This window comes from Phyllobates terribilis, unplaced genomic scaffold (genome assembly GCF_046119375.1).
Source record: "Phyllobates terribilis strain yellow unplaced genomic scaffold, ASM4611937v1 Scaffold_13__5_contigs__length_258822181, whole genome shotgun sequence".
In the NCBI taxonomy this organism is placed as follows: Eukaryota; Metazoa; Chordata; class Amphibia; order Anura; family Dendrobatidae; genus Phyllobates; species Phyllobates terribilis.
This window is the reverse complement of record NW_027362773.1, coordinates 208,664,719-208,692,174: the sequence shown is the minus strand read 5'-3', so window position 1 is coordinate 208,692,174 and position 27,456 is coordinate 208,664,719. Positions and strand designations below refer to the sequence as shown.

General features: G+C 49.5%; 2 protein-coding genes across 2 annotated transcripts in view; one reads left to right on the top strand and one right to left on the bottom strand.

Moving 5' to 3' along the window:
• The window catches only part of PIEZO1 (piezo type mechanosensitive ion channel component 1 (Er blood group)), a 129,125-nt gene extending 114,835 nt beyond the window's left edge, over positions 1–14,290 (top strand). Inside the window, exons 40-51 of the mRNA XM_073659170.1 lie at positions 1,066–1,171; positions 2,031–2,178; positions 2,265–2,479; positions 2,556–2,714; positions 2,986–3,133; positions 3,973–4,161; positions 11,182–11,274; positions 11,368–11,540; positions 11,970–12,092; positions 12,187–12,266; positions 13,065–13,260; positions 13,350–14,290. Of these exons, the coding sequence (XP_073515271.1) occupies positions 1,066–1,171; positions 2,031–2,178; positions 2,265–2,479; positions 2,556–2,714; positions 2,986–3,133; positions 3,973–4,161; positions 11,182–11,274; positions 11,368–11,540; positions 11,970–12,092; positions 12,187–12,266; positions 13,065–13,260; positions 13,350–13,599 (1,880 nt within the window). The 3' untranslated portion in view covers positions 13,600–14,290. The remainder of the gene's footprint in view (positions 1–1,065; positions 1,172–2,030; positions 2,179–2,264; positions 2,480–2,555; positions 2,715–2,985; positions 3,134–3,972; positions 4,162–11,181; positions 11,275–11,367; positions 11,541–11,969; positions 12,093–12,186; positions 12,267–13,064; positions 13,261–13,349) is intronic.
• Positions 14,291–16,703: 2,413 nt separating this feature from the next.
• CTU2 (cytosolic thiouridylase subunit 2) lies at positions 16,704–27,452 on the bottom strand. The gene is made up of 15 exons (XM_073659172.1): positions 27,194–27,452; positions 26,072–26,146; positions 25,667–25,745; positions 24,575–24,634; positions 23,003–23,063; positions 22,741–22,850; positions 21,986–22,266; positions 21,762–21,897; positions 21,471–21,602; positions 19,019–19,110; positions 18,627–18,727; positions 17,932–18,076; positions 17,780–17,846; positions 17,434–17,492; positions 16,704–16,902 (listed from the first exon to the last, which is right to left on the bottom strand). Exons 1-15 carry the CDS (start codon positions 27,250–27,252, stop codon positions 16,842–16,844), a joined length of 1,518 nt encoding a protein of 505 aa, XP_073515273.1. The 5' UTR covers positions 27,253–27,452; the 3' UTR covers positions 16,704–16,841.
• Between the last annotated feature and the right edge of the window lie 4 nt (positions 27,453–27,456).

The following is a 27,456-nucleotide window of genomic DNA, read 5'->3' as shown; positions in this document are numbered from 1 at the left end:
CAGCAGCTCAGATTAGAGACCAGGTCAATGCCACACAGAGTTCTAGCAGCAGACACATCTCTTCAACAACTGTTAAGAGGAGACTTTGTGCAGCAGGCCTTCATGGTAAAATAGCTGCTAGGAAACCTCTGCTAAGGACAGGCAACAAGCAGAAGAGACTTGTTTGGGCTAAAGAACACAAGGAATGGACATTAGACCAGTGGAAATCTGTGCTTTGGTCTGATGAGTCCAAATTTGAGATCTTTGGTTCCAACCACCGTGTCTTTGTGCGACGCAGAAAAGGTGAACGGATGGACCCTACATGTCTGGTTCCCACCATGAAGCATGGAGGAGGAGGTGTGATGGTGTAGGGGGGTTTTGCTGGTGACACTGTTGGGGATTTATTCAAAATTGAAGGCATACTGAACCAGCATGGCTACCACAGCATCTTGCAGCGGCATGCTATTCCATCCGGTTTGCGTTTAGTTGGACCATCATTTATTTTTCAACAGGATAATGATCCCAAACATACCTCCAGGCTGTGTAAGGGCTATTTGACCAAGAAGGAGAGTGATGGGGTGCTACGCCAGATGACCTGGCCTCCAGTCACCAGACCTGAACCCAATAGAGATGGTTTGGGGTGAGCTGGACCGCAGAGTGAAGGCAAAAGGGCCAACAAGTGCTAAGCATCTCTGGGAACTCCTTCAAGATTGTTGGAAAACCATTTCCGGTGACTACCTCTTGAAGCTCATCAAGAGAATGCCAAGAGTGTGCAAAGCAGTCATCAAAGCAAAAGGTGGCTCCTTTGAAGAACCTAGAATATAAGACATATTTTCAGTTGTTTCACACTTTTTTGTTAAGTATATAATTCCACATGTGTTAATTCATAGTTTTCATGCCTTCAGTGTGAATGTACAATTTTCATAGTCATGAAAATACAGAAAAATCTTTAAATGAGAAGGTGTGTCCAAACTTTTGGTCTGTACTGTACATTTTTTTTTTCCATAATATCCTATCAAATCGAATGTGTTTTATCATTTCTGGTAATAATGTAGGTTTCTGACACATTATCCAATTTTGTCCTAGATGCAACAAAGGAAAAGCCGCAAGATTCAGAAAAGAAGAAAAAGAAGCCGGCGGCCGTGAAAATGAAGATGGTGGGAATGAAGGTTGAGAATTTTTTCATCCGGCTGTAAGTGGTTTACGTGTACTTTGCATTATTTGCTGATTATCCCATTTACACCATGGTGGGAATGAAAGGGCTGAACTGAGAATCTAACACTAGCATTGTATAAAATCGCTTTGGCACATTCTCGCATAGAAGATTTTTGTTGAGAATTTGATGCAGATTCACTGTCGGGATCAATTCTTAGTGCATTTCGCACGTTGCAATGCAATCAATTTTCTTTTTTTTTTTTTTTTTTGCTCAGAAATTTTCAGCAACATGTTAATGATATTTGTTGAAATCTCGTCTGCTAATCTGGTGCTGTTACTGTACATGCAAATCCGCGCAGGAAAATCAAGAGCATCTATGCAGTGTGTGAACATACAGCATGGTCCCCTGTGTGTTATACCTCCTGTTGGCACACACCGTTACAGTGTGGTCCTGGGACACTGGCATAAGGGAGGTAGAGAAAGGGAGGATGCCCCTTTGTTGGTTTGATGTAGGGAACTCTGGATGGTTTGCATTAAATGGGACTAGGAGTCACACATCGGCACCATTACAAGTACAGCGCTGCAGTATTACGTCACAGTACAGCAATGGGTTAACAGTCTAGATCCTACATTTCTACGTAGAAGGTGAAGTGTGTGTGTGTGTGTGTGTGTGTGTGTGTGTGTGTGTGTGATGAATATCCACCTATTTAAAATGATTTATTCGCATGTCCCGGTCCGTAGTCTACAATAGACTGGACGGGAGCCATGATAAATGCCTTACATCTCCCGTCCTGGATGTTGGAGGCCACCGTCCTGGATGTTGGACCAGGTCCTGCTAATTGATCCGAACTGATTCTACTATCTGAGATTGTCCTGTAACCGTGTTCCTGTTGTAGGGTGCAGGGAGTGTACAAACCATTGAAGGCTTTCTTCCACGACATCCTTCATACACAGTACCGAGCGGCCACCGATGTCTACGCTCTTATGTTCCTCGCTGACGTGGTGGACTTTGTCATCATCGTGTTTGGCTTCTGGGCATTTGGGGTAAGTGACTGCAAAGTTAAAGTTACCAAATCTCCATTTACAACCCCATCACCATCACATTGAGCTCAAGCTCCTCTCCCCTCTAGAAACACTCGGCCGCTGCTGACATAACCTCGTCGCTGTCAGACGATCAGGTCCCTGAGGCCTTCCTTGTGATGCTTCTCATCCAGTTCTCAACTATGGTGATCGACCGAGCTCTGTACCTTCGGAAGACCGTACTTGGGAAGCTGATCTTCCAGGTGATACTGGTCATCGGCATCCATGTCTGGATGTTCTTCATCCTACCTGCAGTTACTGAAAGGTAAGAACCCCAACATAAAGTCCATGTCGTGATGGATCTATACACCTTGGTCCATTATTATTTCCTTATTCTCCAGGATGTTCAGTCAGAACACGGTGGCGCAGTTGTGGTATTTTGTAAAGTGCATCTACTTTGCCCTGTCTGCCTATCAAATCCGCTGTGGATACCCAACCCGTATTCTAGGCAACTTCCTGACCAAGAAGTACAACCACGTAAACCTTTTCCTCTTCCAGGGGTAAGACATCTTTACGGTGTAAGATCTTCTAACTACTGATACGCTGCCGCTAGAGATGAGCAAGTTGATTCCTAGGACCCTGGTCTGTACTCCATAGCCTCCTCCATCCCCGGCTTCTCCTCTGATTAGCTGGCCTGGCTTGACGCACTTGACACTAAGCCGGCTAATCAAAAGGCAAGGTAGGAGGAGGTCTGCAGAAGACTGACCAGGGTCCCACGCCATTATTTGCTCATCTCTTAGCTGCCGCCTATAACGTCCCGCTCTCTTGCAGCTTCCGTCTGGTTCCCTTCTTGGTGGAGCTGCGGGCCGTCATGGACTGGGTCTGGACGGACACTACCCTCTCATTATCCAACTGGATGTGCGTGGAGGACATTTATGCCAATATCTTTATTATAAAGTGCAGTCGTGAAACTGAAAAGGTAAGAATGAAAATTCAGGTCTACAGAAGGGGCTCCCTGCATGCGGCCTCCGAAACCCACTGATCGTCTAACAAACATGGCTCCTAGTAGCCCTGCAGTGACTAATAATTCAGCCTCGGTTATATCACAGCTCATCAGGTAATATATGGACCGATCAGTCTATCATCAGTTTTTCCCCTACTTTAGCTGAACACCTCACTAAGAAAAAAATATATATATATTCTGGGCCGGCATCCATTGCATTACTCAGAAGGGCTGAAATTATTTTCTAAATTCCTGTAAGAGCTCAGGCTGAGGTGTGACCCCCGCCGCCGACAATCACTGAATATTTATGGCGCTGGCTCATGGAATAATGTCACCGTATCTAGAGGAATTTGGAACGACCGCCAGGACCGCCTGCTTTCTATCCGATCAAGAATATATTTTTTTCTTTCTCATGAGGTCATATAAAGCCGATTGAGGAAGAAAAGAAATTAGGAAAACGGCTTTTCTTTTTACAGACACACCCTTCTTTATAGCAGAGGAAAATCTGTTTCATTGTTAGTGACGGCTGAATCATGATTTTCCGTTTTACAAGAAATCCGCCAGCTGATATCTGATCTTTACCGGACTGGAATATATCAAGCGTTCAGAGAATTTAATGTATAATATACATAAAGAAGTCAGGGACAAATGGAAGTGACACCTCAATATGGACCCTCAATGAAGCAAATAGAATTGTTTTTTTCTCTTTGATTCTTTCCTTTTCGGTCCATTTGAGAAAGTTTTGATCACATCTAAATAGTTCAATAAACTTTGCGACAGATTTCGAGTTATTGTAAAATTTGTCTCCTCTTCAGAAATACCCGCAGCCTAAAGGACAGAAGAAAAAGAAGATGGTGAAGTACGGCATGGGCGGTCTCATCATCGTTTTCCTCATCTGTATCATTTGGTTTCCTCTGCTCTTTATGTCTTTGGTGCGTTCAGTTGTTGGAGTCGTCAACCATCCGATCGATGTGACTTTGACCTTCAAACTGGGAGGATATGAGGTATGCAAAACGGGCATTTCAGGGACAGGACTATAAGGCTATGTTCACATGTTGCGTTTTTTTCTGCACTGATGGCAGGAAAAGAGGGATTTTTGGTACTCACCATAAATCTTTCTTGGAGCCTTCATTGGGGGACACAGGACCATGGGTGTATGCTGTTGTCGCTAGGAGGTTGACACTAGGCAAAAAAAGAAATATCTCCTCCTCCGCAGTATGCACCCGCCTACAGGCACCAAGTTCACCAGTTAGTGGCTAAAGCAGTAGGAGGAACATAAAACAATTAACTATGCAATGCCCAACGGGGCACAACCGTGAAAACTAAATTAGATGCCCAACCGGGCCAACTGTACCTATGCCCAAAATCAGGGAGGGTGCTGTGTCCCCCAATGAAGGCTCCAAGAAAGATTTTACGGTGAGTACCAAAAATCCCTCTTTCTTTATCGCTTCATTTGGGGACACAGGACCATGGGACGTCCAAAAGCAGTCCCTAGGGTGGGAGAGTAAAAGATAGCCACAGACTAGGTCTGACTGCGGGCAACCGCTGCCTGCAGAACCTTCCGTCCAAGACTGGCATCAGCCGATGGACCTTGTGTGGACCTTGTAAAACCTTGAAAAGGTGTGGAGTGAAGACCATGTTGCGGCCTTACAGATCTGAGAATTTGAAGCCTGATGGCGAACAGCCCAAGAGGCCGCCACCGCCCAGGTGGAGTGAGCCCTTACCCCCGGAGGGGGAGATTTGTCCGAGACGCGGTATGCTTCCAAAATGGTCGAACGTATCCAACGGGCGATGGTTGACTTGGAAGCAGGAAGACCCTTGCGTTCGAACGCCGAAGGGAAGCCGTTCTAGAAGGGTACACATGCAAAGCTCTGACCAGATCCAGTTTGTGCAGGGATTTCTTCCGAGGGTGCACTGGAGTCGGGCAGAAGGAAGGCAAAACAATGTCCTCATTGATGTGGAAAGAGGAGACCACTTTTGGCAAAAAGGAAGGCACTTGGCTAAGCACTACCTTGTCTTGATGGAAGACCAGAAAAGGCGACCGACAAGAGAGGACTGCGAGCTCTGCAACCCTCCTAATAGAGGTAACAGCCACAAGAAAAGCCACCTTCCAGGAGAGCAGCGAGGCTGAGATATCCTGAATGGGTTCAAATGGGGGCTGTTGAAGGACGCTCAGGACCATATTAAGGTCCCATGGATCCACCGGGGAGCGATAAGGCGGCACCAGGTGAGCCACCCCTTGTAGAAACGTATTGACCTGAGGACGGAAAGCCAAGTTACGTTGGAATAGAATGGACAAGACCGAAACCTGGCCTTTGAGAGTGCTTAGAGAGAGTCCCGCTTCCAGGCCAGACTGAAGAAAAACCAAAATGACCGGAAGCGAAAAGGACATGGGAGCTAGCTGATCATTCTCGCAGTGACGAAAAAAGGCTCTCCAGGTTCTGTGGTATATGTGTGAGGTTGTGGGTTTCCTGGCACTAATTAGGGTCTGGATGACGTTGTCTGCAAAACCCGCCTTCGTCAACACTGCGGCCTCAACAGCCATGCCATTAAATTCAGAGAACGAGAACTCTGATGAAGAATAGGCCCCTGGGAGAGGAGGTCCGGACGGTCCGGTAGTCTCCAGGGGGAGTCGACGAGCAGGTTTACTAGATCTGCTTACCAGATGCGTCTGGGCCAATCCGGGGCTACTAGAATTACCGCTACTCCTTCTGTCTTGATCTTTTTGACAACCCGAGGTATCAATGGTAGAGGAGGGAAAAGATAGGGCAGCTGGAACTGAGACCATGAAATGACTAGCACGTCTTGAGCGATCGCAAGAGGATCGCGGGACTGGGCTACGAAAGATGGAACCTTGTGGTTTAACCGAGACCCCATGAGGTCGACATCCGGCGTGCCCCATCGTGAGCATATCTGATGGAACACCTCGGGATGGAGAGACCATTCTCCTGAGGCAAGGTCCTGCCGACTGAGGAAGTCGGCCGCCCAATTGTCGACCCCCGGAATGTGGACTGCTGAGATTGCCGGAACAGTGTTCTCGGCCCAAACTAGCACTCTTGTCACCTCTTTCAAGACGGACTTGCTGCGCGTTCCTACCTGACGGTTTATGTACGCCACCGCCGTGGCGTTGTCCGATTGTACGCGGACTGGGACCCTGCAAGAATGTCCTGCCAGTGATGCAACACCAGGTAGATTGCCCTTATCTCCAATATATTGATCGGTAGGGTGGCTTCGTGGGGACTCCAACGGCCCTGAGCCGTGTTGTGGATGAAGACTGCCCCCCAACCGATGAGGCTGGCATCAGTCGTGACCACCTGCTAGCGAAGCGGTAGGAATGACCTCCCGGGTCTGAAGGAAGAAGGACGAGTCCACCATATTAATGACCTTCTCACATGAAGAGGTAACCTGATGCGTCGATCTAGAGACGACGGGTTCTTGTCCCATGCCGACAGAAGGGCCAGTTGAAGAGGCCAGGTATGGAACTGGGCAAACTGCACTGCTTCCATAGCTGCCACCATTTTTCCCAAGACACTCATGGATCGGCGAAGACGGCGTGGACTTGGGTCGGAGAGAAGGTGAATTCCCCGACGGAGAGAGTCTATCTTTTCCCTCGGGAGGACCCGGGCATGGGTCGTGTCGAACTGCATCCCTAGAAAGGTTAAGCACTGAGATGGGACCAGGGAGGATTTGTCTGTGTTGATCAGCCAGCCTAACCGAGAGAGCGTGTTCAGGGTGATCTGGAGACTGGAGACAGTCCCTGAACGTGGGACCCTTGATCATTAGGTCGTCGAGGTAGGGGATAATTACAATCCCCCTGGCTCGTAGAATGGCCATGACCGTCGCCATTACCTTTGTGAAAACCCTCGGGGCGAAGGCAAGCCCGAAGGGGAGAGAAGTGAACTGGTAATGTGCGTTCTGGAAGGCAAATCAAAGGAACTTCTGATGTGGTGCGCAGATTGGGATATGAAGATATGCATCCTGAATGTCCACTGAACATAGATATTCCCCAGCCTCCATCGAGGCGATTACCAACCTGAGGGACTCCATTCTGAAGTGCCGTACGCGTACCTGTCTGTTTAGTTGTTTGAGGTCTTGGATCGGATGTAGTGAGCCGTCCTTTTTTGGAACGACGAAAAGATTGGAGTAGAAACCTGAACACCTTTCCTGAAGGGGGACTGGAACTATGACTCCTGAACGCAGAAGGGAGGCAATGGCCTGAAGGAAACCGGGAAGCAGAGATGGATGCGGGTGGCAGGACCTGAGAAATCGTGTTCCCGGTATGGCGTTGAACTCGATCTTGTAGCCTGAGGTTACAATCTCCTTGACCCAGGCATCCTCTATTGCCGATACCCAAGGGTCTCGGAACAGAAGTAGACTGCCGCCCACCCTGGGAGAAATCCCAGGTGGGAGTGTCCCGTCATGCTGAGGAAAATCTGTTGGATCAGGATCCAGAGGGCTTGGAAGAGCGACCTTTTGCGCGCCAGTTGGGAGTGGGCCTAAAGGTAGGTTTACGTCTGTCTTGCTGTGCTGGGGTACGGTCCTGTTGAGAGGAGGGTCCTGGTTGAGCGAACCGACGAAAGGACCGGAACTGAAGGGAACATTTCCTAGGAAAGGGGCGATTAGGTCTCGGCTGGGGAAGGGAAGTGCTCTTGCCCCCAGTGGCATCAGAGATGATCTGGTATAATTTAGACCCAAATAGTCTGGGGCCCTGAAAAGGGAGATTTGTTAGTGATTTTTTGGAGGCAGGATCGGCGTTCCAAGCCTTCAGCCAAAGAATCCTACGTATAGCGATGATATTGCTGAAGACGCGGGCTGAACAGGTAGCGGCGTCAAGGGATGCCGTGAGCAGATATTTCCCTGCGTGGGCGATCTGATCCGCTAGGTCAGCCAGATCGTCTGGGGAAGCCCCCATAAAGATGCCCTGCCTAAGCTGTTTGGCCCATGCGGAGACTGCTTTTGATACCCAAGTTGAGGCGAAGGAAGGACAAAGAGGTGCCAGCAGCCTCGAAGGCTAACTTAGCCAAGGCCTCAACCTGTCTATCCGTAGTGTCCTTGAGGGAAGAACCGTCTGGAAGGGACAGTACCATCTTAGCCGAGAGACGAGAGACAGGAGGATCCACCGAAGGGGACTCCGTCCATCTGCTGACGAGGTCGTGGTTAAAGGAGTATAGCAAGTCTGTTTCTTTCCAGTGAAGCGATTTTCTGGATGCTCCCACTGTTTCTGAAAGACACCATCAAATTCTGAATGGTTAGAAAAGGTGCGTGCCGGGCGCTTTATTCTCTTGAAGGAAACTGAGTAGTCCTGAGAAGGGTTCTCGTCCTCTTTAACATGCAGAGTCTGATTGACGGCCGATATAAGGCTGTCAACCATGTCCTGGACCTTAGAGTATTGGTCCGTGTCGGATCCAGAGTCAGAATCTGATGCCGCGTCTGATCCCGGAGTGACCTCTGGGGAAGAGGTGTGAGATGCAGGGAGCAATTTGGAGTCTGGAGAGCTGGAGGATGAACTTGTGTGAGTCCGTTTCTGAGAACGTGCCCTCGGTCTGCCCTTAGGAGGAGGGGGCAGGGGTGCCTGCGAATCGTCTGTTGGAAAGTTCAGAGCACTGGTGGCCGTGGATAGCATGGGCAAGCGTTCTAGGACCTGCACCAGAGATTGAGATACCTTGGTGAGGTCAGAGACCGACTGGGACATAGCAACAGCCCACTCCGGAGGAGGGGGAGTTACCCTGTCCTGGGCGGCAGGGGAATCTTAGAGTGCCAGCATGGTGGGAGGCTTGCAGGTCGAGCAGAAAGCCGTTGTCAGACCTGCGGGCCACTTACTACGCCTGTGCTCTTTGCAGTACTATGTGACTGTGTGAGTGGGACGGACAGAAAGCTCCCTGGGTTTGGCCATATGTGCCTAACCAGGAATACTGCAGAGGAGGGAGCCTGTGTGTGTGTGTGTGTGTGTGTGTGTGTGTGTGTGTGTGTGTGTGTGTGTGTGTGTGTGTGTGTGTGTGTGTGGGTGCCAGAGTAGGGCCTACCCGGTCTGGAATGTAAAAACCTGAAGGTGTGAACTGGAACATAAATTGATGTGCATGCAAAATGTAAATGCATGTTCACACAAGGCCATTAGACAAAGAGAAACCCTTGTGGGACAGTCCTAACTCTAATATTAAAAACCTTTTTTTCTTTGCAGTTAGTATGCTTGAGTGCATATAAAAGGGTGTGGCCGCCCTTTGTCTGGGCTGGGACGCTGATCCTGCCTCGGTTTTATGCTTGCACCAGGGATCCAGTCTCTCTGTCCTTGTCCATATGTATGTCACTTGACAAATGGTAAGGTTTTTAATATTAGAGTTAGGACTGTCCCACAAGGGATGCCGTGACGTAGCGGGACAGCTTTTACATTATTTTGATCAAAATTATGTTAACTAAATACCCTTTATTATTTATTATTATTTTTGCACTGTGCGATCTATACATTTACTTTTAACCATTTGGGTATTTTTCTTGTCTTTGGTTTCTCCCGGTCTGGAATGTGCACGGTCCTGTATCCCCCCGTAGGAAGGTCCGGAGCTGCGGAGACAGGAGCAGGGCTGCGGTGATGAGGCAGTCAGACAGAATGCTGCTGCCGGAGCCAGACCGAGAGCGGCGTAGAGGGCGGGGCAGGAGCAGAGCGTGTTGCCCTGAGTAATTAGGGGAGTCGAAGCTCCGATAGGCAGATGGAATGGGGGTGGGCTTAAGAACTCAGCCGCTGATAGGTCCCCGGGAGAACTGTGGGCGTGACGGAAGCATCACATTGCTCCTCGGTCCTGATTGGCCGATTTCCGGGGGGGGGGTGGGTATACCCGCCGGAAAGAGTAACGCCCCACCCGAGACGCCCCCCGACAGAGGGCGCGGGCAGATTTGCCGCGCAAAAGGGAAAGAGAAAGGGGGGGTTGTGGGGGATGCTATGCTGAGGGGGACGCCATGCTGTGATAAATGATCCCGGAGCGAGCTCTGCCGTGAAGATGTGGAGAGGGGGCGTGGCCAGGGAAGCGCTGCTGTAAGTGAGCGTCGGTGGTGTGATGCCCCCATTAATATCCCAGGATTTACGGGGCCCGCTGACAGGTAAGACTGTGCCATAGCCGTGTGCTCTGAGGGACCTGGGGCTGAGGAGGCTTGGGAGGGATTGTACCTTTGTTTAAGGTCCCGATGACTCTTCTTCTTCTCTCCCTCTGAGGATGGTCACAGGAGGTCCTCCGTGGATAGGGGGGATCCTAGCTCTTCCTCCTTCCCGCACTGACCGGTCCTGGACAGTGCAGGAGACTGTGTCGACCCCAGAATCTGGGGGAAGGTCACCCCAGTGACCACTGTCTCCCTCCCAGGCCGCTCCGAGGAGGGGGCTGGGGTGGGGAATGGGCAAGGACTGGCCACCGAGAATCACCCTGAGATACCTGAAGGTGACAGGGGATAGGTCCTGCCCAGCGGGTCCGAGAGTGGGGAATGCCACACTGCCCTCTCAGTCGCTTGAGAATGGGGATAACAGGGGACGCAGTGTTCCCTGTTAACCCTGAAGAGCTGTATCTGAAAAATAAAGAACAAACATTAATAAAACACAACAGGGTTGGATCAGTAGGATCCAGGTCTACCTCCTACAGACACTAAGCTTAAACTGGTGAGCTTGGTGCCTGTAGGCGGGTGTATACTGCAGAGGAGGAGCTATTTCTTTTTTTTGCCTAGTGTCAACCTCATTGTCCCCCAATGAAGTGATAAAGAAAAACACTGCGTACAATATTTTCATCATTCAAGTGAAAAATGCTGCAAAAATTGACACTATGCGGATTTGAAAAATCGCTCTGGTTCATATCTGCAAAAAATAAAATAAGCTATTTGAGAAATCTCACTTTGCAAAAAAACGCAACATGTGAACAAGTCCTAGCTAGAGACAGATGTAGCAGTCACACGGTGCATTTTTCCACAACTTTCTCTTCCATGCGCTGCCTTGTTCCCTAGGACATGTGAATGTATTTTTTGATTTTTTTTTTTTTTTCTTCTCCGTCCAGCCGCTCTTCACGATGAGCGCTCAACAACAATCCATCCAGCCCTTCACTCCCCAGGAATACGAGAAGCTCACCAGTGAATTTGATCGGCAGCCGGTGAGCGGTCACGGTTCAGACAGAATATATTCTAGGTCTTTAGGCCATGGAGCAATGTACAAGTCGTCATCTTCTTCTTCTGTTTTGTTTCAGACAGCCATGCAGTTCATCACGCTGTACAGCTACGAAGACATAGTGACCGCACAAATCGAGGGGAACTCCGGCTCCATATGGGGGATCAGTCCTCCGAGCAGAGAGCAGATGAGGAAGGAGCTGAAGAACGGATCGTCAGCCATTACACTTAGATTTACATGGGACTTCCAGAGGTGAGACCTTCCATGGAACCGGTACAGTAACGACACCCACATTGTATATCTTTCTGTATATACATCCTGCGAAGTGGAATATACATCAAAATTGGTAATATATTGAAGAGTTGCAAATTTATTGTGCAATTCATCTGACAACTAAGCACAACAGAGTTACTCCATGCATCATTATAGTCGGTCAAATCCTGTTTTACGGGATTGAATGCAAATCCTAAGAGGCATTGAACATAGGGTAAACCGCAATGTGAACATTGCCTAAGACACATGCACCTCTTAATGAATCGGGCCCTTCTGACTTGAGCGTGTCCCCTCATCAAGACCAACGTGATCAATCCCAGGCTTGATGAATTGGGACTGCTGGATGATGAATGAAAAAATTGGCAATTAAAAGCCTGATTAATGTATTGCAAATTCTTGCTATTCCAGGGATTTGGCAAAAGGGGGCACTGTGGAACACACATCAGAGAAACACACTAAGGACCTGGAGACGGGGAGTGAGGTGCGGATGCAGCTGGCCGACCTCTTAGAAGGCACCCGAGTGACCCCTGTGTAAGTGCTCAGATCTCAGAGCTTTATGCCCCTTTACTACTGATTGAAAGGCAATGCTAAATGTTGAATTATTCACCCACCCCTCTCTGCACAGATGTGTCCCCCACTTGTTTCCAAAGTACATCCGAGCCCCTAATGGACCAGAGGCAAATCCTGTGAAACAGCTGCAGCCAGGTAAGAGAATTCACTGTACACGCAGCTGTCATTATTTTGTCACTTACCTGCTGGAATCACCTTTTTTTAAGTACTGTATTTTTGACTATAAAGAAGCATTTTTTTAACAAGAAAACCTTGTTAAAAAGTGTGTCTCCTAGTCCGGAGGCAGCTTTATATAGTCCTTCCCGATCAGAGAGCTGCTGTCTCCCCTCCGGTCACACTGATCTATGTGATGTACGTGTAGCAGAGCTGTGTGTGTCTATATGTGCATGTAGCGGAGCTGTGTGCATGTAGTACAGCTGTGTGTATCTATCTCCGTGTAGCAGAGCTGTGTGTGTATAACACTGCAGAGACACTAACAATAGATTTATTACCTTGCTATTCTACCCTAATACATTAAAATTTGCGATAATGACCTCACTCCACTTTACACCTCCAGGGAAGTTTTAATTAATAGGAAAAAACATTTTTTCCTATTTTCTGCTGTCTAAACCGGTCTGAAAAATACGGTAAATTGATTGGAGGCTGCCCTGATAATATCCTACGGTGTATCAATGAGCTCCATTTTTTGCAAGGTAGTTTTCTACAAAGAAAAGCAGCTTTCTTCGAAAAGTGGTTGAATTACCGCCAAATTTCTATGCAGTTTTATGTCCATGTGCCACAAATTATTTTTTTTTAAAGTGTTGACAGGAAATATACTCACGTCCCCGACACTTCGTTCAGTGGTGCCCGGCTGCTCCTGGATGACGGGTGCGCTGCTGTAAGGCTTTGATGAATCGGAGTCTCTGTGTATAAATCCCGATCTCTGTTTCTCAGATGAGGAGGAAAGTTATCTGAATGTGAACGTGCACCTGAACCGTCAGCGAATAAGCGAGGGCAACTCAAGCAACAGCTTCGTGGAGTGGTGGGTGATCAACCTGGAGGACTGCAAGCGAGACTGCAACATCCTCCCCATGGTTATATTTAACGACAAGGTCAGCCCCCCAAGCCTGGGCTTCCTCGCTGGATATGGGTAAGAGCAATGCCACCTAAGGCCTCGTTCACACAAGCTTTTATGGTTTGTACACATTTTCACCAAATCCACCATTTTGTCTTCGGCAGAATTATGGGTCTGTACGTTTCGATCGTCCTGGTCATTGGCAAGTTTGTGCGCGGTTTCTTCAGCGAGATCTCGCACTCCATCATGTTTGAGGAGCTGCCTTGTGTAGATAAGATCCTGAAGCTTTGTCAGGACATCTACGTGGTGCGGGAGCGCGGAGAGCTGGAGCTGGAAGAAGAGCTGTACGCCAAGCTCATCTTCTTATACCGATCACCGGAGACCATGATCAAGTGGACAGTAGAGAAGGACTAAGCATGGCGACGCTGAGCCGCGAGGCGAGTACTAGATGTGAATGCTGCAGGAACGTGACATGAAGTAAGAAGAGCGCCATCGTGCTCTCCGGAAGGAAAACTATTTATGTGACTGAGCGCAGAACGTCGATACTACCTGTCCAGTGCAAGGAAGGCAAGCGAGAAGGTCAACATTTCTTCCTAAACCCAGAACCTCAAAACACTGCTGCAGTCTCCTACTGCCGCCACAAGAGGGCAGAAACGCTGCCCGATGAAGATCTCCGACCAGCCCTAAGACATCATCACTAGACCCATATTGCTGCTTAATGTTTGGAGATCCCGTGCCGCCGTACACAGAGGATCTTGCTGGGGGGTGAAGACTTTTTTTATGTAATGTTTATCATTTGGAACTTCTGACCAAAGTTCTGGAATGACTTGTGATAAAGAGATATTTATATACTGTAAAAAGTTTATTTTATTAAGTGCGGAGAACGCCTGGGTGTGCGGCTGCCGACTCTGTACACTACCCGACGCTGGGAGGGGACCAGCCTGTACCTCACATCAATACTGTACACCAAAGAGGACCCTCCGCTGTGCAATACGGCAGGACGCCGCCCGGTTCATTCTCTGCTTTCTGAACAAATCCAAAATCAAGTAAAGTTTTCAGAGTTACTTGTGTTTTTTACTATTAAACATGGCATCTGTGAAATAAACTGCACTGTGCTGTCCATCAATCAGACGGAAAGGTCATATTACAATTCTTGCTCTATACTTTTGCCCTTTTTTTTTTTTTTTTTTTTTTTTGTAAATTATTTGGGCCTTTTTCTGGTACATAGATACTTTTATCCGCCCCAAAGTTAACACCATGCAAGTTTTATTTTCCATGACCATTTTTGCTAATAAGAGTCTTAACTTTTCTCTAGTACTAGTTTCTACACACTAACATCTGCACTTCATTCTTCCACCAGATGGTGCTATCATAGGAGGATATAATATTGCCACATATAAGCTCTGGCCCATTGGAATTAGAGGGGTGATCTGATCAGCGCCACCTAGTGGTAGTAATATGTAAAGGCTAAGATCACACTACACAACGCAGCTCGTTCCTTTTCATGAAAGCAATGAAGAGCACATGGAGTCAATGAAGCCGTATTGCTGGTTAATGAGCCCACACACGCTTTGAGCATTGGAGTCATAGGAGAGAGGTTTCTGATACAAAGGAAGAAAAAAATTGTCACCGTAAATGGTCCCCTACTGCCGTCACTACGACACATTTTTACTACATAAATTCAGTAACTTTTTTAAATACGCTGTTTTAATTCCACATTACATGTAAGATCTCAGCTTGCAGTCAGTAGCTACAAACATTCTTGCCACATTGCAAGCCTGAAAAATGGCTGCAGGAAGTCCATGCAATGCTGTGCGAGCGGCAAGAGTCTACACCATGCTCTGTGAGCACCATCTATCTGTATAGGGGCTACATCCCTAGTTTAGAAGTTTAGTTTGGGCTGACAGAATCCCCTTTCATTTGTGAGAATTTACAGATTTTCAACCCATGGATTAATTAAAAACGGCCTTTCAGAATATTATTTTACATTGCATATCTGTAGTTGTAATTCTTAGTGTCAGCCTCCAGGTGGCAGCAGCATACACCCCATGATTTCCTGTGTTCCCCAATGAAGCGATCGAGTACTTTTTTTTCTTTCTCTCCGAGGTTTCATTGCAAGAGAGAAGACGCTCCGGATCTACCCCAGACACTGCAGCATTATTCCCCGATATCTGAGAAACCTCCAGAGCATTTTATGGATGTGACAAGCATTGCCGCTCTCCCGCTAAATGATGGAGGTGAAAAATTCTTGGCATGAACCAGTTAAACTTGCATTTATTCTCCTCTATGTTGCAGCCTTTATATGATTGAGCAATGTCGTACAGAAGAGGAAAAAAAAAAAAAAGTTAAAGAATAATCATTTCTTAACATCCCTTTGTTAAAGCGGAAATTTGCATACAGACCTCAAAAGCCCATATCCCTGCAATACTGGGTTGAGAGTTAATACCCCTTTTAACTGATGTAGACAGTTTTATATATAGGACCCTTAACTAGATTTTATACGGTTGTTTCCCAAAATTAATATGCAAATTGCCTCTTCAGAGACAAAGAGGACTTGAACTCTATAGCGCCACCTATTGGAAGCAGCAATCCTACAAGTCACAATCAACCCTTTAATGAGCCTTGCAGTATGACTTAAGATAATAGCTAAATCAGAATCTGTTTGCAGACACTGTGTTTCGGGCTGTTGGCCCTCATCAGTGCAAAGTATGAGAACTGATTTGGCTAGATAAGAGGCTCTGGACTGAGGTCTAAGGGGTAAGGTTTCTCCTTGTGGAGAGTGACACACCGGCTCTGGCATGCCAAGGTAAGGAAGCTTATTCGCCATGCAATGCTTTTCTGGGAAATTTAATATGCTAATTGCCTCTTCAGAGATAAAGAGGAACTTGAACTCTATAGCGCCACCTATTGGAAGCAGCAATTCTACAAGTTCCAAAAATGAAACACTATCCCCTAAATAGGTGAAAACTTGCTGATCACTGGGGGTGCCCCAGGAATCTCGAGGACTGGTCTCTGGGACTTGCTTGATTGACGTTCTATTCATAGTCTACGGGACTGACAGAGTACAGCACTCTGCTATTAGTAGCCGGACCATGGACCACGAACAGAGCGGCGTTCGAGCATGTGTATTCGAGTCTGGTAACCTGGATCTCGAGATCACTGCAGGTCCTAGTGATCAGCAAGTTATCCTCTATTATATGGATGGGAGACAACTTACTACTTTGGTGAAACATTAACGTATATTAAAAAAAAGTTGCCAAATCTCATACATTTCATCAGCATAAATCTTTAAAATGCCTTAAAAGTGTAAGTTATGTCTCATGACTCAGCTTAAGCCACTTTTGCACCTGCAATGAGCGCATTGTTTTTATTACTATATATTATGAGATTTCTTTATGGTTTAAAACACAACATTCTCATTATTTTAATAAAAAAAAAATCTGCTCTTCCACCAACCACTTGCTGTGACCCAGAAGGACTGTTTTCCCCTTGATAAAGGAGGCTTCTCCATCTCTCTCTGCGCTATAAATTTTTCTATAAAACTTTATTTTATATGATAAAAGATCAAAGTTTACATATAAATTAGCATCTATTTAAAAATACAAGTGTGGTGCCGGCCTGTGCGGCCTCCTGGACACCGTCCGGGCCCGATCCGCTCATATGTCTTCACATCCTTCATCCAGCAGGAATTCCTGTATCTCGCTCCTCATCGCTGACCTAAACCACAGGCATAGACGAGAGAAATATACAGATATATAACTATATATATCCCATCAAATGTGTTATTGTATGAGCTCTTTAGGGGGCATTCCACCTGTGGAAGCGGAAAGATCCTACTCATTTTATTTGGCTTCATGCGGACGTCAGTTTCGTCTGATTTTCATAACTTATATAGCGCTATATTATTCCACAGCACTTTACAATTTCATCAGTTTTTCTCGTATGTGAACATTAAAGTTTCTCAACCTTCTATCGAACTGTCCAGCACAAGGGTGGCATCTGATTTTTTTCAATGATCCATAGACTTGCATTGCCAACTTTGAGCCAACACCCAGATCAATATAGGACCTATCTCCGCAGTTTTGCACAGGCCACTCTGATTTTTTTTTTTTTTTTGCCATCTGACTTTTGAACAATCCCATAGACTGTCATGGGTACAAGTACAATCTGTGAAGAACACTTGTACACCCAAAAACTGCTGTGTGAATGGGGCTTTAATGTCATAGCTCTGGATAATAAGCAGATTACCTGCGGCTCCTGTGCTCGGCCTCCTGCAGGATGTATGGAGGGAAGGCGCTTACTGATGTCTGGTACATGAGGAAGAAAGAAGAAATATGTCACAATATAACTAAATAGTGCATGCAATAAAGGATTAAAGCCAATGGTTTTATATTATATATGAGGTTTATGGCTGGGACATTACTTTGCCTATGGAGTGAGCTGCATCCAATCAGTCGGCCATGATACAGGCTCATTTTCACGTCCATATTAAAGCCACAAGTCCAGGTTTTATGACACAAAGTATAGGGATCTGAGTCAGAGTCACAGACTTGGTAACACATTTTTTGGCTAATAGCCCTGAGATTTCACCTACCACGTCCTTGACCGTCACTCGGCAGCTGTAGCATAAGAAGGATGTGAAGTCTTGTGTCCTGGGAGCACTGGAGGGGGAAGACATTGTAAGTGAAGAATATACATATATACCCAGCAGTGTGGCCAATGACACCAGGCACAGGCAGCATTCACCTGCTACAAGAGGTGGATTTGTCACAGCTCTGTCCGCCGGTGCAGCATTGCTTATCGGGGTCTCTTGGGGGTTCTGCGTTGCTTTTTGGCCTCTTTTGGGAGAGATCCTGAGATATCTGTGTGGCACAGAAGGCAGAGGCTTCACCTGGTGGAAGAAAAGCACATCGTTATAAGACACATGCAAGGCATTGTGAGCGTGCACTACACTATTATCACCACAAGGTGGCACCAAACTCATTGCCATGAAAGCGGGTGAGGGACATAGTTGGCCCCGGAGTGGAAACATTTTTAAAGGGAATGTGTCACGATTTTTTTTTTATTTTTTATTAATGACTGTTCATTATATAATCAATTACTTTTAATGCAAAATTAGATGTCACATTTTAACATTTAATTTATTATTTTTTCCTACAGCCACTGGGGGCAGCAATTTTTATATGCTGGTGTGTAAGTGTCTGAGCACAACCCTTACACACCACAAATACAGCAGCCCCTGTAGATAGGAGACAGTGGTCTGTGTCCAATCTCATCTCTCTACACTACGGCTACATTTCATATTTTATACCATTAAAAATATATATAAAAAAAAAACATTAATACTTTACATTTTATCAATTGTTGGGAAAAAAAATGTTTTGATAACACATTCCCTTTAAAGAAACGGGGCAGAAGATGATCGGACCCTCAGTCCTCACCAACACGTGTGTCCAAATGGCACATGCACATAAGACATCTTTCCTGCTGGACGTTCTCATCCGCAGCTTCTCTCCTAGAGATATTTAGCTTCTCACTTGTCCTGAAATAAAAAAAAACTCTCATTATATAACATCAGACTAATGGAGAATTACTTGTCCCTGCACTGATTGTTATCGATCGTAAAGAGGATGCACAGCCCCGGCGCAGGACGCCCTCCGAGGCCCCCCGACACAGGACGCTGTCCAAGGCTCGTGGCCGTCCTGCCTGCAGAGGAGACCATGTGGAATAAATACCCCATAGGTGGAGTACAGGCGGACCCCAATTTGCAGATAGACAATTCTGCTGTTTCCAATGATAGAGAGACTGGAGAAGTTGTGGTGGAGGATGTTACCTGTACACGGTGCTCACTGTGGAGGGAAATTCTGCCTGCAGCTTGGTGATAAAAGACTCGGAGAGGTGCTGGAGGCTGCTGTTCTCAGGAGCCTGGAATAGACGCAGATGTATGTGCATTAAACATGAAAAACTCTGCAAGATTTATCCATAAAGCTTTGGAAAAAACACACAGCACAACCTGAACCCCGCACAGGAGAAACCACACGACACCCTGAGCGCCCCCCATCCAGGAGAGGCCACACGCACGACACCCTGAGCCCCCCCCCCGTCCAGGAGAGGCCACACGACACCCTGAGCCCCCCCCCCCCCGTCCAGGAGAGGCCACACTACACCCTGAGCCCCCCCCCCGTCCAGGAGAGGCCACACGACACCCTGAGCCCCCCCCACCGTCCAGGAGAGGCCGCACGACACCCTGAGCCTCCCCCCGTCCAGGAGAGGCCGCACGACACCCTGAGCCCCCCCCACCGTCCAGGAGAGGCCGCACGACACCCTGAGCCTCCCCCCCCCCCCAGGAGAGGCCGCACGACACCCTGAGCCTCCCCCCCCCCCCCCCCCCCGTCCAGGAGAGGCCGCACGACACCCTGAGCCTCCCCCCCCCCCCCGTCCAGGAGAGGCCGCACGACACCCTGAGCCTCCCCCCCCCCGTCCAGGAGAGGCCGCACGACACCCTGAGCCCCCCCCACCGTCCAGGAGAGGCCGCACGACACCCTGAGCCTCCCCCCCCCCCCCCCCCGTCCAGGAGAGGCCGCACGACACCCTGAGCCTCCCCCCCCCCCCCCCCCCGTCCAGGAGAGGCCGCACGACACCCTGAGCCTCCCCCCCCCCGTCCAGGAGAGGCCGCACGACACCCTGAGCCTCCCCCCCCCCCCGTCCAGGAGAGGCCGCACGACACCCTGAGCCTCCCCCCCTGTCCAGGAGAGGCCGCACGACACCCTGAGCCTCCCCCCCCCCCCGTCCAGGAGAGGCCGCACGACACCCTGAGCCCCCCCCCCCCCGTCCAGGAGAGGCCGCACGACACCCTGAGCCCCCCCCCCCCCCCCGTCCAGGAGAGGCCGCACGACACCCTGAGCCCCCCCCCCCGTCCAGGAGAGGCCGCACGACACCCTGAGCCCCCCCCCCCCCCCGTCCAGGAGAGGCCGCACGACACCCTGAGCCTTCCCCCCCCCCCCCCCGTCCAGGAGAGGCCGCACGACACCCTGAGCCTCCCCCACCGTCCAGGAGAGGCCGCACGACACCCTGAGCCTCCCCCCGTCCAGGAGAGGCCGCACGACACCCTGAGCCCCCCCCACCGTCCAGGAGAGGCCGCACGACACCCTGAGCCTCCCCCCCCCCCCCCGTCCAGGAGAGGCCGCACGACACCCTGAGCCTCCCCCCCTGTCCAGGAGAGGCCGCACGACACCCTGAGCCTCCCCCCCTGTCCAGGAGAGGCTGCACGACACCCTGAGCCTCCCCCCCCCCCCCCCGTCCAGGAGAGGCCGCACGACACCCTGAAGCCTCCCCCCCCCGTCCAGGAGAGGCCGCACGACACCCTGAGCCCCCCCCCCCGTCCAGGAGAGGCCGCACGACACCCTGAGCCCCCCCCCCCCGTCCAGGAGAGGCCGCACGACACCCTGAGCCTTCCCCCCCCCCCCCCCCGTCCAGGAGAGGCCGCACGACACCCTGAGCCTCCCCCCGTCCAGGAGAGGCCACACGACACCCTGAGCGCCCCCCGTCCAGGAGAGGCCACACGACACCCTGAGCGCCCCCCGTCCAGGAGAGGCCACACGACACCCTGAGCGCCCCCCCGTCCAGGAGAGGCCACACGACAGCCTGAGCGCCCCCCGTCCAGGAGAGGCCACACGACAGCCTGAGCCCTCCCCCCCCCCCGTCCAGGAGAGGCCACACGACAGCCTGAGCCCTCCCCCCCCCACCGTCCAGGAGAGGCCACACGACAGCCTGAGCCCTCCCCCCCCCACCGTCCAGGAGAGGCCACACGACAGCCTGAGCGCCCCCCATCCAGGAGAGGCCACACGACAGCCTGAGCGCCCCCCATCCAGGAGAGGCCACACGACAGCCTGAGCGCCCCCCGTCCAGGAGAGGCCACACGACAGCCTGAGCGCCCCCCGTCCAGGAGAGGCCACACGACAGCCTGAGCGCCCCCCGTCCAGGAGAGGCCACACGACAGCCTGAGCGCCCCCCGTCCAGGAGAGGCCACACGACAGCCTGAGCGCCCCCCGTCCAGGAGAGGCCACACGACAGCCTGAGCCCTCCCCCCCCAGTCCAGGAGAGGCCACACGACACCCTGAGCGCCCCCTGTCCAGGAGAGGCCACACGACACCCTGAGCGCCCCCCGTCCAGGAGAGGCCACACGACACCCTGAGCGCCCCCCGTCCAGAATAGGAAACACCACAACCTGACACCCCCATCCAGGAGAGGCCACATCACAACCTGAGCAGCTTATTTATCGGTACCATAGTCTCCATTGTGGGGATAAAGACGGACGGCACATGGAAAAGCCGGTTATAGAAGGATATTTCTTTCAGTGAATATTCCCGCATGGGCCGGACAATAACCACATCTCCAGAGCGATCATCAGAGAAACCCTAAAAAAGAAAGAAAATCCTAATGTAATCCTGTATTGAGAGCAGCTGCACGCGACCGCGTAGGATGCCCAGCAGCCACCGCGTAGGATGCCCAGCAGCCACCGCGTAGGATGCCCAGCAGCTAACTTTTCCACATGGTTGTACAAGAAGTATATTCACCGTGTCCAAAGCTAGGAATGCCCCACGTCCTAAAGATATGTTAGAAAGCAGACGAGCCGCCAGACGTGTGCAGCTTTCACCGCACATCACCTTGGAGTATCCGCATGTACGAGCCACGTGGAGGATAAGGTGATTCCTACAGACATGGGAGAATCTCGATTACTAAACAAGAAGATGAAAAGTGCGAGTATAAGCAGCGGGTGCACATTAGGAGTGCAGCTTACCGGAGCGATTGCAGCAGCTCCACCTTGGCCGTCAAAGTCCTGGCAGAGTTGAAGACCTCAGTCAGTGCGGAGGTGGTCTCCGGAGGAACACGACTGTATGTGCTGCATTCATCGCCAGTAACACGGAGCTGTGCCAGCTCATCAGCGCTGCCCGATACCTCATCTGCCCCATGTGCCCGCTGCTGTCCTGAAAAGCTATTCACTGCCTGCTTGTAATTCTCCGTAGGCTCCAGTTTCTCCGGAAGAACCGACTGCAGAACAGACCGTGGTAGAGAGAAAATCTGGGGACAAAACAAACGGGAACAAGAAAAAAAAAAAAAAGCAGTTTTCCTATGACATTGGTACAGCCCATCATCATCTGCTTTTTTCTAGACTCTCTGATTACTGTCAGTATAAGGGAACGCCTCAAAATGCTAAAAATCCCCCCTGACATTACTTCTCACAGCTGAAGCGGTTGCTACAATTGCCTTCACATGAGAAAAATCCTCTGTGATCTGAACTCATCAGCAGCGCAAATCTCTCTCCTGCTCTAAGGACAAATTCACACCATGTGATAGTGCTGCTTTTTTTCTTTCCTTGGATTTTCCAAAGCCAATATTAAAATAGCAGAGTTTAATTGCGATCTCGGGAAAAAACCGCAGCGCAATCACACGCCAGAACCTTATAGAAGAAAGGTAATGTAGCGGCGGCTGTTGAGGAGCCGCGGATATTATCCCCCCCATGTTCCTCGCTCCTAGATGTGACCACCCATGTACCTGCTCCAGGGGCACAATATGGAAGGGGAAAGTGGTCTTCTGTAAAACCCTCTGTATTTCGGACACGCTCTGTTCCCTCTGCTCCCAGCTCTGTCCGCTCACCGCACCTTCTGTAATACAAGAAGGACCCGACCGTCAGTCCCAAGGACAGGAAGATAAGAGACGTCAGTAAGACCCCCGATACAGACACGTCGTCCTATCCTCACATCCCCCAAAGGCAGAGGGTGAGCGGTGCTCCTCCAAGTCTGTACTTCTCACTCACCATCGATGAACAGGATGCCAGGAATGAAGCGCAACTTTTTCGGAGCGTCACGACCCAAACCCTGGAAAACACAAAATCACAAGTAATGAGTGACCACACGGTAACAACAAAAATTAGAGGGGTTTCCCCAATAGTAAGTGATGGCCTATGGCCGGTAAGTTATTAGCCGCCACTACCCAGAGCTCAATAATCCGAGGAAAAAGGGGGGCTGCTCCAGTGCTGCAACCTCCTGCTCCGAATTACTCTGAATATTGACACTACGGACCACCCACTGTATAAGAAACTGCCAGAAGTCAGCCCCCCACCAGTAATAATGTTAGGATATCCTAAAGTATCACCCCTTTAACGCCATCTTCCATTTTTTCCTCGCCTGTTTCTTAGAGCCATAACTTTTATATTTTTGCGTCAATATAGCCGTATGTAATTGTTTTATTATTTACCATGTTCACTATACAGTAAAACTGACTTGGTAACATGATTCTCCAGGTCAGTACGAGTACGCAAATACCTAACATGTAGAGGTTTTTTTATTTAAGTAGTAGAAAAAAAAATTATTCAGAAATTCGTAAAAAACAAACATAAAAAACCTTTCTTCTGTCGCCATATTCCGAGACCCGTAGCATTTTCATTTTGCAGGATATGGGGCTTTGAGGGGGGTATTTTTTGTGCCCTGAGCTGACATTTTTATTGATACCATTTTTGGTTAGATACAAAGTTTTGGTCTCCTCTTATTGCAACGTTGTGGCGGCCAAAAAAACATAATTATGGCGTTTTGATTGTTTTTCTCGTTACACTGTTTACTGATCAGATTAATTTATTTTATATTTTGATTGTCTATGTGACAGCTCTACAGGACACCATAGCTCCATCAAGAGGGACACAGATTTGGATTCTACAGGATGCCAGCTAAAGGGACCAAGACCCCAGCTGGAGGAATACAGATCTGCTCCATTGACTATCACAGAACCCATGGATACGTTTGGGGAAACCAGGTTGGGACCCTCCGGTCATATGGCCCCATGGAGACGCTCGGAGAAGCCAGGTTGGGACCCTCCGGTCATCTGGCCCCAAGGAGACGCTCGGAGAAGCCAGGTTGGGACCCTCCGGTCATCTGGCCCCAAGGAGACGCTAGGAGAAGCCAGGTTGGGACCGTCCGGTCACCTGGTCACGTACCTCAATGGACTGTCAGCTTCCTAAGCTTGCCGCTACCTCCTCTCTATGGGGGCCCACCAAAAGCAGGGTGCCACTGATGGGGTAGTCGTCCCTGGGTGCCCTGGAGTCGCAGCGGCTTTAATCCCGACAAGTCAGCGGAAGGGTGAGACTGTAGTTTGCACCATCTTGGGTATTTGTTGGGACTCTTCTGTATGTTATTGTCTGTTTGGTGGTTCAATAAAGTATTGCCACACTGTGTTACCCTCACCCTGCGTTGTCTGAGTGGTATTATGCCCACGGAAGACCCTGGGTCTTCACAAGTTTGTGTTTTTTTTTCTTAATTTTTCATTGTTGGACAATCTCTTTAAATACAATGTTACTTGTAATAAGATATAATGGTATAACATGTAGTGTTCTCACCTCCTGGACCTGCTGGATCAAAGCACTTGAGGACGGTCCACCAGAATAAGCCAGGAGAACCTGAAACAGATGGACGTCATAACAGAAATCCTTGATTTCCCACGTGCTGTAAAACCTCTCGTGTGATCATGCATCTCTGAAGCCACATCACCCGCAGCAAGGACGGCCAGTCCTGCCATTTACTTCTGCTGCATTGGAGAACAGCTGGATCAGTAATGTAGATGCCTGGTCTTTTAGGTACCGTTGGTCTCAGCAATAACTATTGTTCTACCCTACTCCATGCTTTATACTGCAGCTTTGCATGGCAGGCTGCTGTGTGTATCCTGCATGAAGCATTAAGTAATTTCAGGGTCGAAAACGCCAAGGCAAAAAAAAAAAGGGACCACAAATGATGAATAGAGCCCAACGTCTTTTTGGGATAATCTGTGTGTATATATTGCCGCACGAACATTATAGAGGGCATCCTGTGATCCTACTATATATTACATGGACGGTCAGCCATTTGAACGGTCGCCGTTTAATGATACAATGATTGGCTGCAGTGGTCATATGCACAGAACGGGACCACCGGGGCCAGTAACAGGCTACCCACAGTATAGGGGAAATCTTGTGAATTGGTGGAGCAGAGCATGAGCACCACACTCCCATCATTGCCTATGGGACTAAGGGTAAGAGCACAAAGCTCAGCTTAGAGAATGAATGGAGCTCAGGTACCGGTCCATTCCCGTGGGGCATTTTTAACCCCCCCCCCCCCCCGTTGGGATCTTTAGGGGGTTCACAAAGCTGGAAACCCGAGGGATCCACAAGTTGTAGCTTTACAGGTTAGAAATAAACATTTAAAGTATAATTATCACTTTGTAGGAATTTTAACATATCTTCAATATTTCTGCCGATCGGAGGGGGTTCAAGTTCAGAGACCCAAGCAGTGTACGGACCCACAAACTTATTATAGAGCCCATGCACCACTCTGTGTGTGCAGCGTATGTAGGAGCAGGGTTTTGACTCAGGACCCCCATACACCCTTACGATCAGCAGCTTTTTCAAAATGATGGTCGCACTTTGAGTAATTATCGAACCCAGAGGTTCCGTTACCTTCTCTCCTGGATACACGACTCGGTTCTTCCCCAGCATGGCTCGGAATTTGTGTACAAAATATTCTTTGAAGCACGACCTACATCGAGAAAAGAGAGGGAAAGAGCTCAGGACAAGCCGCTCAGGGAGTTCAGACTGCAACATCTACCACTAAAGGAAAATGCCACGTGCGGAAAAACATGGCAGATGCACAAGAAATAGAACGATCTTTACAGATAAAAGTTTTGTGACGGAATCCACAGCTCTTGTTTTGATTAGTCAACTCATTGCGATGTAATCGTTGCAGTGTGACATAAGCGCCAGACCGGCTAATCAGAAGAGGAGCTATTGATGCCGTCACGTAACAGGCGGTCCTCCGGACTTAGCCCCAGGGGGCGGAGAGACTCCGCAATGTGCACAACTTACTTGCAGAAGGCGTCTCCCACCCGTATGATGAGGACGGCGGAGCTTTCCTTGCACTTCATACATGTCTGCCCCGACCTGAGGATAGAAGAGAAGTCACGTCAGCCTGAAAACCAGAAAACTATCCCCTCCCCCAACATGTCCCAGGAGCTGCAGTGCCTCCTCCCGACTCGGGTCACATCTGGGATGGAGGCAGGTTCTGCCCAAAGTAAGAAAAAAAAATGTAATTCACACAGCAGGCGCGTTTATCATAGATCAACGGACCCCATAACAGTTGGCAGGGTCTTCTGTGCGCTGCAGGTGACGATTAAGTGTCAGGACCGGCACAATTGTTATTTTCATTTCTAATGCATGAGTGAAAATATGTGAAGGCGGGCATTCACTACCTCTAGGGAACACCGTGAAGGCGACCATTGACTACCTCTAGGGAATAGCATGAAGGCGGCCATTGACTACCTCTAGGGGGCACCGTGAAGGCGGCCATTATATAACTCTAGGGGGCACCGTGAAGGCGGCCATTGACTACCTCTATGGGGCACCGTGAAGGCGGCCATTGACTACCTCTAGGGGGCACCGCGAAGGCAGCCATTGACTACCTCTAGGGGGCACCGCGAAGGCGGCCATTGACTACCTCTAGGGGGCACCGCGAAGGCGGCCATTGACTACCTCTAGGGGGCACCGCGAAGGCGGCCATTGACTACCTCTAGGGGGCACCGCGAAGGCGGCCATTGACTACCTCTAGGGGGCACCGCGAAGGCGGCCATTGACTACCTCTAGGGGGCACCGTGAAGGTGGCCATTGACTACCTCTAGGGGGTACCGTTAAGGCGGTCATTATATAACTCTAGGGGGCACTGCAGAGTTGGACATTGACCACCTCTAGGGGGCACTGTGGAGGCGATCACTGATTACCTCTAGGGGGCACCGTGAAGGCGACCACTGACTACCTCTAGGGGGCACTGTGAAGGTGGCCATTGACTACCTTTAGTGGGCACTGTGAAGGAGGCCATTGACTACCTCTAGGGGGCAAAGCAGAGGCAGGAATTGTCAACATCTAGCTGAGGCGGCCATACTGGTTGTCACTCAGCTTTCCTGGCCTCTGAGAGACAATGTTGCCCCTGCTCACCTGTCACTTTTCTCCTCTTTCCCCCAATCCAATTCTTCCCCTTCCAGGACTTCACACATAGCTGCAGCGTGCACTCCCAGCAACCTCCGGCGCCGACCGATGACGTCACTAGCACAGGGTGACGCTTAATGTCTGCGCCTGTGGTTATAGACCAGTTTTTCTAACAATAGATATCGAATAATTGCTCCATTACATTTAAATCATTAACACTAACGGTTTCTAACCCTCCCACAGGGAAACAGGACGCATCTTTTCAGTCTCAG

Excerpts from the sequence above, each read along its gene's own strand:
- CTU2 (XM_073659172.1), bottom strand. The coding sequence starts at position 27,252 with ATGTGTGAAGTCCTGGAAGGGGAAGAATTGGATTGGGGGAAAGAGGAG. Across the intron at positions 23,064-24,574 it reads TGATCCAGCAGGTCCAGGAG|GGTTTGGGTCGTGACGCTCC; the intron begins GTGAGAACACTA and ends TGTGTTTTCCAG. Across the intron at positions 22,267-22,740 it reads ATATTGTGCCCCTGGAGCAG|ATTTTCTCTCTACCACGGTC; the intron begins GTACATGGGTGG and ends TTTTGTCCCCAG.